Genomic DNA, 14173 nt, shown 5'->3' with positions numbered 1-14173 from the left:
TTTCCCATTGTGATGTAGCGCCCTATTGTATGAATGGACTACAGCGTATCTCCTTTTCTATGCCTGATGATATCTGGGCTGTTTCCTGGTCTTGACTCTTGTACCAGAGTTACTAAGAACATTCCTATGAGTGTCTCTAGTGTTCCTCAGCATTTCCTTTTGTCAGGCATGGAATTGCCTTGTTGTAGGGCTTATTTTTTTTTTTTAAATTTTTTAAGTTTAATTTTATTATGTTAGCCACTATACAGTACATCATTAGTTTTTGATGCAGTGTTCCACGGTTCGTGGTTTGCGTATGACACCCAGTGCTCCAGGCAATCCCTGCCCTCCTTAATAGCTACCTTAATACTTTAATACCTCCTCCCCCCTTCTCCTCTAAAACTCTCATTTTGTTTCTTGGAGTCCACAGTCTCTCATGGTTCATCTCCCCCTCCAATTTTCCTCCCTTCATTTTCCCTTTCCTTCTCCTTGTGTCTTCCATGCTATTCCTTATGCTCCAGAGATAAGTGAAACCATATGATAATTGACTTTCTCTGTTTGATTTATTTCACTTAGCCTAATCTCGCCGTAGAGTTTATGTTTAACTTTGGTAGATGACTGCTAAACAGTTCTCCAGAGTACTTGTGCCATTTGCCCTCTGACCAGCAGCGAATGGCAGTTCAATTGCTCTGCATTCTTGTCAACACTTGGTATTGTCAGACCTTTTCACTGTGGCTGTTCTGGGAGGTGTGCATGGGATCTCTTTGTGGCTGAAGTTTGCACTGCCCTCCTGCCTACAGATGTTAGGAACATTTTCATGAGCTTGTTGGCCATTTGGATGTGTCTTTTGTAAAAAGTCTGATCAAGTCTTTTGAAAACTGGGAGTCTCTTGCCCTCTTAATTTCTAGGACATCTTATTATTTTTTTTAATTTTCTTTTTTTGTTTGTTTCTGGTGGGCTTTATATTAACATACAATGTATTATTTGTTTCAGGGGTACAGTCTGTGAATCATCAGTCCTACACAATTCACAGCACTCACCATAGCACGTTAGGACATCTTATTATTAACGGCCCCTCCAGGGGAGCCTGGGTGGCTCAGTCACTAAACATCTGCCTTTGGCTCTGGTCATGATCCTGGAGTCCTCGGATCTAGCCCTACCTACATCTGGCTCTCTGCTTGGCGGGAAGCCTGCTTCTCCCTTTCGCACTCCCCTGCTTGTGTTCCCTCTCTTGCTGTGTCTCTCTCTGTCAAATAAATAAATAAAATCTGAAAAAAAAAGAAAGAAAGAAAAAGAAAAAAGAAGAAAAAAAAAACCAAACAGTCCCTTCAGGTGACTTAAGGACACCATCTCTCAGAAGGTCCTGTTTTCTTGGCATCCGTTTTGGCCTTTCTTCAGTTCCCAAGCCAGCAGCTTGCTTCCTGTCTCGTGTCTTGTGAGGCAGGTTACAGATGCGGTGCTGTCCTCTGCCGCTTCTCTTAACCATAGGCGGTAGGGTTAACTGTGGCTGTGTTTCTGTCACCGAGGTCTGGCTGGGGGTGGGGCTTGCCGTCTGGAGATATGAAGAGCATGTCCAAGCCCCCTTCTTGCCTTTCCAGCAGCATCTCATCGTGCCATGGGCTTGTCAGAGGCCTGAGGCTTGGGAGAAAGAGGGCGGGAGAAAGAAGCATCTGGGAACTTCCTTTCTTGCCCTTGATCCTACTGCTCCATTTCCAAGGGCATGTGGAGCCCCCCCCCCCCTTCCCCATCACCTGCCTTTGAGAAGGACGTGATTTAGTATGTGTGTTTCTACGTTTAGGGGAGGTGTGTGTGGATGTGACCTGCTTTGGGTCACCAGAGAGGAATCACTCCCCTCTCAACACCACCTGTGTAATAAGCCCCCTGCTCAGTAGAAATGCTCCCCATCTCTCAGCCGCCCCATGAGTCAGATGAGGGGATATCCAAGTTTGATAGCGTACGGGGATCTAGAACGCGTACAGTGCCCCCCTCTCATTCTGGAGACGCGCACCGCAGAGGCCACGAGGGCTGGTGTCTCGGTGCGAGAACCCGCTGGTGGGTTTCTAAGGCTGCTCCTCCTGGAAAGAGGGGTACTGCTTCTGGAGACTATTGTGAGACAGAGGAGGGAAAGAGCATGTCTTTCTTGTGGGCCTTTGGTAACAAAGGGAGTTCCCAGGGGCTGCTCTCTCCGTGTGTGCAGGCTGGGCAGAGACCCAGCATGGCAGGAAGTGGTGAGTGGTGGGAAAGAAGGAGGAAATGCTCGGAGCAGCCTGTCCCTGTGCTTCCCCCACCCTCAGCCTGGCGGGGCTCAGCGGCTCCGTGAAATGGCCCCGGAAGGGTATTTACAGTGTTATGACCATTAACACAAATGTGTAACGGTTTTGTGCCCGCGCGTTGCGGAATCTGGGACTTCCCACTGTGAAGCCGGCTCTGATGAAGATTCCTTTTTCCACGTAGGCTGGTTACGATGGTGAGAGTATTGGGAATTGCCCGTTCTCCCAGCGCCTCTTTATGATTCTCTGGCTAAAGGGCGTTATATTTAATGTGACAACAGTGGACCTGAAGAGGTAAGATGGGTCTTCCGCATTACTGCAAGAACTGTACTTTACGCCTGGCAAACCCATTCACACCCACACCCGTTCTCACCCGCACTCACATCCCCCACACGCACATAACACACACACATACCACACACTCACACATTTAAAACTCAGGCATACCCACACATGCACACACTCACACTCACGCTCTCCTAGGACCCAAGGGCAATATCGTGGCCCATCCATCCTTGGTCAGGATCCTGAACGGAAGCCCGAGTCTGGGCTTCTCACGCAACAGCAAGATTCGGGAGGAGCTGGGGGCACCATAAGGAACTCGCTCCTCTAGCTACTGGTCTGCCGAGAACCTCTCAAAAGCCTGTGTGAGCAGCTCTCCTGCGATGACAATGGGGGGCGATTTTGCTTTCTCACCTCTGCCTCCAGAGAAGCGTCACACTTTTGTTGTCAGTAGGACATTTTGGAGACCCACGATCACTGTTGACATTCTTAAGGGTTGCCCCCCATAAACTGGGGAGGACCTGGCTAAGCTTTGGCAATGAGTCTGCAGGTTGGCAACTGTTTATACAAAAGCTGGTGCTCACCGCACCCCTCCTCCCCCTACCCCAGGAAACCCGCAGACCTGCAAAACCTGGCTCCTGGAACAAACCCTCCCTTTATGACTTTTGATGGCGAAGTCAAGACGGACGTGAATAAGATCGAGGAGTTCTTAGAGGAGAAACTAGCTCCCCCGAGGTAGGCCTCGAAAACCAGCATTCACAACCCGATTGTCACTTTCCCCCCCTTCACAGACAATTTGAAAGCTCCTGGCTTCTGTGTATTTGGTTTTCCGTGGCCACGGTACTTCATTTCCTTTGCTGTACCGCGGTGTGCCACAGAAAACACAGAGCGAGATCAGAAGCCTTGAGTGACGGTAGGCCTGGGTCTCTCTGCTCTGCACCTGCAAGTTGGCAATCATGGTTTAATGGCAGGAAGTGGGGGAGGAGGTGGGTTGATGTCACATGGGTCGGCCATTTCTTAGGTCCGCTGCTAGAAGGTAAGGCGTGCAGGGTAGCATGCAACGTTGCAGAGTGCTGGACCCAGAAGAGAGCCTTCTAGTGCCCCACCTTCATCTTACTTGGAAGGGAGCTAAGACCAGCAGGGTCCAAGGTGTGCCAGGACGAGAACAACAAGTGCTTTCTCCCTAGACTATTGCTTCCAAGACTTGGAGATAAAAAGATTAGGAGAACATTCCAGAGGGAAGTGTTCTCATTTATATCCACTCAGAGAAAGACTTGTCTGCCTCCCCCCACCTCCCCAACCACTTGCATGAACCCAAATCAAACATTGCTTTTCTGTGATGCTCCAATTCTGAATTTTTCAAGGTACCCTAAGCTGGGGACCCAACACCCTGAATCTAACTCTGCAGGGAATGATGTGTTTGCCAAATTCTCCGCATTTATAAAAAATACCAAGAAGGATGCAAACGAGAGTGAGTACCTGCTGTCTTCCTGTTCAGTGTTCTCCATGTGGACGACCCCTTGCTCAGCCTCTGGTGTGGCTGCTTCTGAGATCCTGGGAGTTCTGACTAATGTCCCTGGGGGTAGGGACCTGTATCTGGAAATGAGGAACAATGCCTCTAATACTGAATCGGCACATTGGTTTCAGGAGCTCGAGGTTGGGAGCCCAAGAAAAAAAACATTTTGAGGGGAAAAGAATGCCCACCAGGAATTCCCTGCTGCACCATGGGAATCAGTTTCAAGGAGGCTCCTTCCAGTGCTTATTTCATTATGGGCTTCCCATAAATATTTCTGAATAAGTGGATGGGTCCAAGAAGGAGCATTGTTGTGTAGACAGCAGAATTATTTTCTAGGGAGGAGTGAGTCCTTTATGCAGATCTTAGAAATCCACATCCCTCCCTCCAGTTCCCTGTGCTGCCCGGCCGTGTGTCAGGAGGGAAAGGTGATTGACTCCTTCCTTGATATCTAGAGAAAGGTGACAATAATTTTTACAATTTTTTTGCCTTTATGTTCTAGTTTATGAGAAGAACCTGTTGAAGGCCCTGAAGAAGCTGGATAATTACTTAAATAGCCCTCTGCCAGATGAAATCGATGCCTACAGTACTGAGGACATCGCTGTTTCTGGAAGGAAGTTCCTGGATGGGGACGAGCTCACGTTAGCTGACTGTAACCTCTTACCCAAGCTCCACATTATAAAGGTTTGATGTTCCTCCTACCGTAGGTGCTGAATACATGAATAGAGCTTTGTTTTATTTTGGCCAGACATCAAAACAATCTAAAATGCAGACTCTTGAGTTAAAAAGTCAGGTATTTTGTTTGTTTATTTGTTTGTTTGCTTTTTTTTCTCTTTGAGGTGGTCGAATCCTAAGTCTCAGATACAAGTATATTCCCAGGTATTTTTCAGGTGGTCTCAAGAAACATTTTGGGAGCTTGGCTTCCACCCCTCCCTCCTCACTGTGTCTTGTTCCAAGTCTTACCCCCAGAGCCTAAAGAAAAGTTATATGAAGACAACTTGAGGGCAACATTGACTATACCTGGCATTTAATGCTTGAGCCTTGGAGATGATGTGCCGAATCTGGAACACTGCAGTGTGTGTGAACTCAGTCACTTGTTGGTGATTAGCTGGGGAAATGGCTTTGCATAGGGATGACAGAGGTGTGTCTTCTCAGCTCTTAATATCTACCCCCTACATCTAGGGAGCAGCTCCTTGGCTGGGCCTCTGCCAGATTTGGCATTGTGTCTTCCCAGATAGTTGAACAGGAAGTCAGCTTCATGTGTCATTTATTTTAGGGTTTAAAGTCTCCCTAGACCAGCAGTTCTCCAGCATTAGTAGGCATAAGAATTATTTGGGGAGCTTTTTAGAATTGTAAATCCTGCCATCCAGCCTCTGGTCTCCTCAGTCAGAACTTCTGGGGGAGATCCTGGGGGATTCCAAAGTAGATGGCCCAACACGTGGCCTCTGGAGTTATGGCTGCCTCTCAGTGGTATCCCTAGACTTCAGGTCACTTACAGGTGTTAACTGCTATCATCATCACAACTGCAACATTGTGGGCCCTCAGGATCCTCAGAAGCCCCAGAAAGAAGCCCAAACCTTGTTCTGGGGCACCTTGATGATTAAAATCCCACCCAGTCCAAACCCAAGTCCTTGGTAGAAGGACGGGGAGATGGGCGAGAAGACAGAGGGAGTTTCAAGTTGAGGACCCTGTGATCTCATAAGGCATGTCATTGACTTTTAGAAATTTGCAAATTAGGCTCACCTGTCTGTGTTGCTGAGGCTTCCGCAGGCTACCAGCAGCCCGAGCTGCCTTCATCATTGCCTTGCCTTTCGCTTCTGCATTTCTTCTTCCTTCCTGATTCCGTTCCTAACCCTTGCCCCGTTTCTCTTCTTCTGTCTTCCCGGGTATGCTTGAAGGATACTAACTTGAAATTCAAGCCTTGAATATGTGTCTGAGCCCTTAAGTGAATATTGTTTTCAATAACGTTGCCAGTTCCCCAACACCTAAAATGTAGTATTAAGCATCTCAACTCATCAAAACCTTCTACGTCTGGGAGTCATTTTCCAACAAGTTATTTATGTGGTTGTGTGTGGTTTAGTCCTCACAGCGGTGGTTTTGTCGTCATTGCTTCGACTAGTGTAACATCGCAGAGATACGTGGAGGTTGGGAAAGAGCAAGAGAAATGCCCCAGCCATGTACCATCAATTGCCACTTGTTTCGCTCCTGTAGGAAAAGAGTATTTTAAATTTCAGTAGATGGGGTAGACTTCAGAGTAAAATAAAGAAGTTCCTGGCTCCAGTGTAAGACCATAGAGCAAATTTTTCAAAGCCGTTGAGCATTGAAAATACCAAATAGCTTCTTAACTTTTCAGGATGGAGCACCTTTGGAAGGGAAATGAGACTTGGTATAAAGGAATTTATGGTAAAAGATGAGAGAGTAAAGGAATTTGTAATCTATTCTCTTTCCTGAAATCCAGCAAAAATAATATGAAAAAAAAAAAAAACAGAGTAAAGCTTCATCTGTCATAAAACCAGAAAAGGACAGAACACTAATTCAAAGACTAAGAAACTGTCCAGTGTGAGGTGTCACAGAGCCAGTGCAGGCTTTCCTGTATCTTTAGCAAAGTTCAGATTTCTCCAAAAGTAAATAGTACAGTCCTGAAATGCCCAACCCAAATAGTCCAATAGGTCTGCCTCATTAAAGGATGATTAATAACCAGTAAGAACCTAAGTAGGACTTCTGTGAGGATAGAGATGATCAAGAAGGACCAGGGAAAAAGGAGAAAAAGAAGGATCTGAAAAGGAAAGGGCAGATGAGAAACACCTATGTGATGAGGACTTGCTCCAGTAAATGAAAATACATTCTAGTCAGATTCTCCTCTGTGACCTTCAAGACATGAAAGAGAACATGGATCTTTTGAAAAAAAGCTCAGAGATGGAACAAGATATCAAAAAACTATAACATCACAAGGAAGAGGAAAATCAGGCTGGTGGAACTCAAGACAAAAACTTAAAGACAAGTTTAATAATTTCAAAAATAAAAGTTACATTACACATAGCAAGACACAGAAAAAGACATTGCAGAAATTCATCAGGGACCTGGAGGACAGGCCTGAGACATCATCCAAAATCGAGTGGAGAAGCAGCAAGGGATAAACGTGATTAGAGATTTCCTGGATGTACATAGTTAAGAACCAGAGAACAGGAGAGAAAAAAGAAAGGAAGGGAAGGAGGGACAATTATTTTGAACTAAAGGATGATCTGAACCTTCAGGATAAACAACGTGCCATGACCGGAAAAGTAAAATCAGAACAATCAACACACTATGATATACATGATAAATGATAAATTACTGAACTTTGAGGATCAAAAGAACACTTTGGGTGTCCAGACAATAAAAGAATTAATAATAATAATAAACAGTAAAGCCACCTACAGAGGGAAGAAATTCAGACTGGTCTCATGCATCTCCATGACCACATTAAAACCCAGAAAACAGGGGCACCTGGGTGGCTCAGTCAGCTGAGCATCCAACTTTTGATCTTGGCGCAGGTGGCGATCTCATGGGTGGTGGGGTCGTGCCCTGCTTTGGGCTCCATGCTCAGTGGGGAGTCTGCTGGAGATTCTCTCTCTCCCCGTTCCTCCTCCCTCACTGCACATGCTCTCTCTAAAATAAATAAGCAAATCTTTTAAAAAACCCAGAAAATGGTGGTTTAATAGTTACAGAGACTCAAAGGAAAGATTGTATGATGTAAGAATTCATATCCAGGTAAATTGTCGTTTTTACCTGGATTTCTAATCTTAATAAAATAAGCGCTCCTGAGCCATTTTTTAAAATAAAACTTTTCTGTGATGAAATAATAAAATGTTCATCAAAATAAGAATCCAGGAATAGAGACAGTGTGTGACATAAAAGGCTAGTGATAAACATAGAACCTTTTTAAATCTAAAGACAGAACTAAAGACTAAACAATGTTGGGAATTATGGTTAAAGAACAGAATCAGAACATGGTAAACTTGGATGTTTTTATAACCAATGGAAGGGGGATAAGGGAGAAGAAATGGAAAAAAAAGTGTAGAGTTGTACTAATTTCCTCATTTGTCATAATCAGGAGTAAATAGATATCATCTAAACTTGACAGATCAAGAAATAGAGAATCTCTATTATTTAAGGTTATACTGGAAACCATGAGAAAAGTTAAAATAGACCATAAGCTTCCAAGTGACCAGAAAGAAATACAGAAACACACACACACAGTAATATATACAGAAAGACAGAAAACAATATAAATATTAAATTCAGAATAGGTACCATAAAAAGAAGATTATATCTATAGGAGGCATACACTTAATAAATTTGCTCAAAAATGTTAAAATTAAAAAAAATTTGAAATTAAATTAAAATGTGTTTTGCAAAACAAAAGGAAAGCAGAATCTTAATATTGATAGCAATAAGGTTGAATTCAGGTAAAAGATGTTAAACAATTTAGTAGGGTTTCTGACAGTTATATATTGTCTTATGCTGCATCAATGACTTCTGGCCTGCAAGATCTGAGTAATAGGTCCCAAAGATCTTCTCATTTGTGTTGTCCCATGTTCACTTCAACCAGACAACCCAAAAAACCAATGCAATAGGAGGCAACAGAGCAGAACTGAACTTTGTAGCCCTAGGTCCCTGTTAGGGGATGAATTGCATCTCCTCAGATTCTTATGTTAAAGTCCAGATCCCAGGAACCTGGTAGAATGGCCAACAGAATATATGCTCCTTTCTGACAAATTCCCCAACAACACCCCTCCAGTCAGACGAAACATCTCACACTGTAATGTTTCTCATGATGTTCACTCTCAGTTGCCCTTTCCTTACATCCACCATTTCCATGAATATAAGATTTATGTCCTTTTGTTGAACCTGAGATGATCTCTTCAGTGATAGGACGATGGAAATCTGTAGGAATAACATACACAGATATCTGGGATTTCAGGAGGTAAGGCTCAACAAGCAGAAAGAGAGAGCACTTCACAGTAAATCTGGCACATTCTGAACTGAAGAGCCTCATGAATCTTTAGGCACCAAATAACATAACAGCAGAACACACAAAAGCCCAAACTGCTGGCAAGACAAGGAGAAGTCGAACAAAGTAGAGACTAAATTCATGTCAGTGGATCCCAAGGACTATCTGGGATAAACTGGTGAAGGGGATTGTGTGTGTGTAGGAGCCATTCTTTTTCTTTTTTTTTTTTTAAAGAGAAACAGTGAGAGAGGGAACACAAGCAGGGGGAGCAGAAGAGAGAGAAGCAGGCTCCCCACAGAGCAGGGAATCCAATGCAGGACTCCATCCCAGGACCCTGGGATCATGACCTGAGCTGAAGGCAGACTTATGACTTATAAGCCACCCAGGCACCCCTGGAGCCACTCTTTTGTGCCCAGTGCTTTCATGGACTTTACTGTTGCAAAGTTAAAGTGCAATTTGGGCGTAGCCTGCCAGGCTGTATGAAGTATACATCAGGACTCCAAAAAGAGAATATATTACACACCTCAAAAGAGTGGATTGTCTGATCTAATTGTCTACATTAGTGGGCTTTTCCTTTGCTGATTGTTTCCTCTTGATTTTCAGATTGTGGCCAAGAGATACAGAGATTTTGAATTTCCTTCTGAAATGACTGGCATCTGGAGATACTTGAACAATGCTTATGCTAGGGATGAGTTCACGAATACGTGTCCAGCTGACCAGGAGATTGAACATGCATATTCAGATGTTGCAAAAAGAATGAAGTGAAGCCAGAGTGTTTTCTGTCTTATTTTCAGCTGTATGAGCTAGGCTATGATGCGTGTGTGTTCTTTGTGAGTGTACCATTTGTATTCCTTCCAATAACCATAATGCCCATATTTAATGATACTGTATCATAGCGAAATGGTACCTGGCCTTGTGATTTGTCAAGTCACGTGTGTATCGGAATAATACCAGTACATATTGTGACACACACCCCTTGTCCAGTTGATTTCTTATTTTACTTCTGTGGCATTCTTGGACCCTGTAAACCATTATATTAGGGCATGTGTTTTGCAATTTAAGTTTCAGAGCAAATTAGATTTGGGTTCAATTCCTCCTCCAATTTTTGAAAAAATTAATCTGTCTCTGATAGTTTTCCTAATCGTCACACACAGCTTATTTTTCTCCTCTATAGTAGTAGGTTTTTGTGGGTTTTTTTGGAACAAAAATACTCTTTTTGTAGTCACAAGATGATTACATGCCTATTTTAATATTTTAAAACAATGTCAGAGAGTATAAGGAAGGGATAAAAGAAACCACCTAAAATGTCACCCCACCTAAATAATTGCTGATAACTTATCGGTGAACATCTTCCCTCCCTTAGCTCTTGCAGATGTTCACTGCACACAACTCCATTCCTGTGAAGTTGGTGAGGGGAACTGTGGGTGATGCCTTTGGTGATCATCCACAGAGGATCCAAAAAGATTTGACCCTGCAGAGCTAGAGAATGCTTGCGATTAGGTTTCACAGGTGGAGAGTTGGCGTCCACGGACCCGCAGGGTCCTGCAGGGACCGCGGGGACTGGGAGCTATGGGAGATCCCTTCTCTGCCTGGACACCACTTTGGTGATGCCAGGGGCCTCCTGTCCCAGAACGGCAGTGGAGGAGAGCGCCCATGGTCGTTTGTTCCAACTTCTTTTTGGATGCCTTCTCTTGCTCCACCCCCTCTCATGAGGCCATGCCTTCATGGGGACCACTCAACACCAGCTCCCCCTTGGAGGACCCTCCTGTCCTATGGTGAAATGCGAAGCAGACACACTTCGATTCTTTCTAATGGTCGCCCTCAGACCCAGAGCTGAGCTTCTTTGGTGGTGATGGGCTGTGGGCCTAGCCTGGTTCTCATTGCTTCTCCCGCCTTTACAGTGTCATTTCAAGTTTAGGCAGGGAAATTCCAGAGAGACTGAATTTGTGATGACTACTCTTGGGCAGTTCTGGTAACCAGTCAGGTTGGGGAGGAAGTGGAAACTCTAGGCTGGAGAGTTTTCTGGTTTGTCTGTGGCTTGCCTGCCACCTTGCCCTGCAGCCAGCTTCTCTCTTTAGTGTGTCTGGGCTAGGCTGCCTGACTCCAGCTGAAAGCACGGGAGACAATGTGGAAGGCTGTGTAGATATGCATCACAACCCCTCTGGGTTTGAGCATTCTCGAGCATTCTTGGGGTTACACTCCTTTGATATTTACACACATCTTATAGAAACCCTCTTGTCCATTTGGTGGTAGCCTGTGGTTGATGCTAAATGCTCATTAAAAAATATGCATTTGCTTTATGGGCATTTATTTGGAAAAGAATTTATTGGATTTATTTGGAAAAGAGTAAGATGCGGGGCACCTGGGTGGCTCAATGGGTTGAGCATCCAACTCCTGATTTCCACTCTGGTCCTGATCTCAGGGGGGAGATGGAGCCCTGCATCAGGCTCGAGTCTGCTTGAAATTCTCTCTCCTTCGCCCTCTGCCCCTCATGCCTGTGCTCTTCCTCTCTCTAAAATGAGTTAAGCAAATCTTAAAAAAAAAAAAAAAGGAATAAAATGCATTAACAACTCTTCTGGGATTTAGTGACAAGTGTCCAGTAAGAGAACCAAAGTCCATAATATGGTGGCTACTTTGTATTCCTTCTTACTAGAGGCTCCAGGTTCGTGCAGGGGCTTTCTTTGTTAATCCTTTCTGTTTTTGGAGGTTGTGTCTAACATTCCCCATCATGCATGTTTCATATCTGTTTTGGGGTCAGATTTTCAAGTCTAGTGTTATCTAATGGTACATCTACATGTGGCCAATGAACAGAATACTACTTGTGACTAGTGCAAACTTTGTAATTTTAGATGGTGATATGATCTACATAAACTCTTTGTGCCTTAAAAATTAAATGCATAAAAATGTTTACACGAAACCAAGATCTTTAATCTTTTTTTTCCCACTTTATCTTCCTCACTCACACTTAAAGGAATAAAATGAACAGAAACGGCTTCCTTTAAAATAATGAGAATAATGTCGAAGCAGAGATTATTGATAATTGAATTAGAAATAATCTGTATTTGATTGTGAGCCACAGAGACATTTTAACAGAAACTTGAAGAGATTAGAAAAGACCTATCCTTGTGTGACCTGTTCTTGTCTGGGAGGCTCCAGTAGAGGTGCTCAGACTGTTCCAGTTTTCAGTGTGGTTGTAGGAAAATGGGTGGTCCCTAGCCATTCCCCCACCCACTCCGGGGTCCCATCCCCACATCCAGTTCACCTGCCCCTAAAAGGCTATTCCTTTGGGGAAGGCAAGAAATATTCCAGGACTGTTCTTTGGCTTCAAGTCTTTATTACAGTGTGGGTCTTGAAAAAAAATATGTTTGGTCTTGAAACATACTGTATGTTTCATTCAAAACATTCTTGCAAATATGGACATTCAGTGAATGAATCCCCACCTGGAGGCTGACTGAGAAGTTTTCTTGCCCAAGAGGTCCTACAATTAGGAAAAAAAAATCAGCTTTTCTTCTGAGCACAGAATTTCCACGTGTAAGCTGGAAAGGATATGGGAGCGTCGCAAAGTTGCACTGCCTGGCTACTGCCCAGGGATTGGGGATGGAATGAGGGAATTCAGTCCAGGAAAGGAATTCTAGAGACCAGAGGTCTCAAGAGGTAACTTCTGATCCATAGGTCCATCCAAAGGCATTGACTGTATGCCCAAGTCCCCCTCAGACAGAAAGATAGATACACATATACTCAGGGACATACACACAGACACACAGTCTCATACACACACACACACACACACACGCGCGCGCGCGCGCTCGCGCAAACATGTTCACATACAACAGGGTCACAAGCGTGCTCTCACACAGACACATGCACAAACACACAGACACACATATAACACAATATGCTCACCCATAGGCACACACTCACATATACACACATGTGCACACACATCCGCCTACAAACATATTGTGGGCAAGGTCAGCACTGTTCCCTTTCCCGTGTCATCTAGTCAATGACCGTAATACCTCTTAGCACCTATGACTCAGTCCCCACCTCCAGTGGTTCATAATTAGCAGACATCAAAGAATGTCTTTTGAAAAAAAGAAAACTCCAACATTTATTTTACAATTAAGAGAACAAAAAGTGCATCATCCCAAGAACGTATAATTCACAGAACCCTGGATACATACAATGGATACCTTGGGGTTCATATTTTTGCATTTCAAAATAATTTCTCTTTCCACACGGAGCTTTAATTCTGAATTTTTCAAGATGGTCAGTTTCCCTTCTGACATCTGCGTTTTGGTCTAATGTCTTAGCACACTTCAGGACATGACCACTTGAGAAGACCAGATGTACGTGTGTGGTCCCCTGCTCCCAGAGGGACTGTCATTCACCGTGACTTGCGATGGCATTTGCGGGTCAGAGGGACCTGGTTGCTGCCTGCCTGTGTGCTCAGTGACTCTGGAGCAGCTGCTTACCCTTGTAGCCTGTGCTCGGACAATGTCATTGTCCCCATTACAGAGGGTTTGTGCAAAATCTCTGATGACCCTCATCCTGGAGAAGGTTGTTGAGTCAGGGAGCGAGCCCAGAGCTGCCATTTTGGGGTCCCCATCACCATCCAGGGGAAATTGTGTTCAAAAACAGGGAGTTGCTGATTTGGGGGTGAAAGGCATCTATTTAGAAAGTCAGGCCTGGGATTTGGCCACCAATGTCCCAGTGACCGGGGAGGGTGATCTTACGGAGCCTGCTGTTCACTTCTTCCCTGTCAGGGACTGCTGTCCACACCGTGCTGTCTCAGTGCCCCTCCCGTGGCTTCTGAGCATTTCAGCGATCCTAACAACCCTTGGGAAAGGAGGCCTGTTTCTTGATGTCACTCCACTCCCGTGTATTTCTCCTGCCCCCTTCTGTAATGGGTTCCCTGCTGTCCTCCTGGATAAGTGCTCAAGGCCTGTGGGTATCAGTGACTGGCCTGGGGTTACCCACGAATCTACTGACCTGCTGGGCTCTGATCCCTGTAAAGCTGACTTTTTAGGGCCTAATGCTCTTGAACCTGAGTCAGGCCCCTTTCGGAAGCCCCAACCTCCTCCTACTACAAACGTCACCAGTACCGTATAGGGTCCTGGGAAACCCTTAAAAAGA

At 44.7% G+C, this 14173-nt stretch overlaps 1 protein-coding gene across 2 annotated transcripts in view; it reads left to right on the top strand.

Annotated features, from left to right (window-relative positions):
* Positions 1 to 11428, top strand: part of CLIC6 (chloride intracellular channel 6) — a 44954-nt gene extending 33526 nt beyond the window's left edge. For both annotated transcript variants that reach the window (XM_044250972.1, XM_044250973.1), the window contains exons 2-6: positions 2434 to 2543; positions 3141 to 3266; positions 3896 to 4002; positions 4547 to 4728; positions 9641 to 11428. In XM_044250972.1, the coding sequence (XP_044106907.1) occupies positions 2434 to 2543; positions 3141 to 3266; positions 3896 to 4002; positions 4547 to 4728; positions 9641 to 9802 (687 nt within the window). In that variant the 3' untranslated portion in view covers positions 9803 to 11428. The remainder of the gene's footprint in view (positions 1 to 2433; positions 2544 to 3140; positions 3267 to 3895; positions 4003 to 4546; positions 4729 to 9640) is intronic.
* The last annotated feature ends 2745 nt before the right edge of the window (positions 11429 to 14173 follow it).

Source organism: Neovison vison, chromosome 6 (genome assembly GCF_020171115.1).
Source record: "Neovison vison isolate M4711 chromosome 6, ASM_NN_V1, whole genome shotgun sequence".
Taxonomy (NCBI): Eukaryota; Metazoa; Chordata; class Mammalia; order Carnivora; family Mustelidae; genus Neogale; species Neogale vison.
The sequence above is the reverse complement of the archived record's forward strand: the minus strand, read 5'-3'. Positions and strand labels throughout refer to the sequence as shown.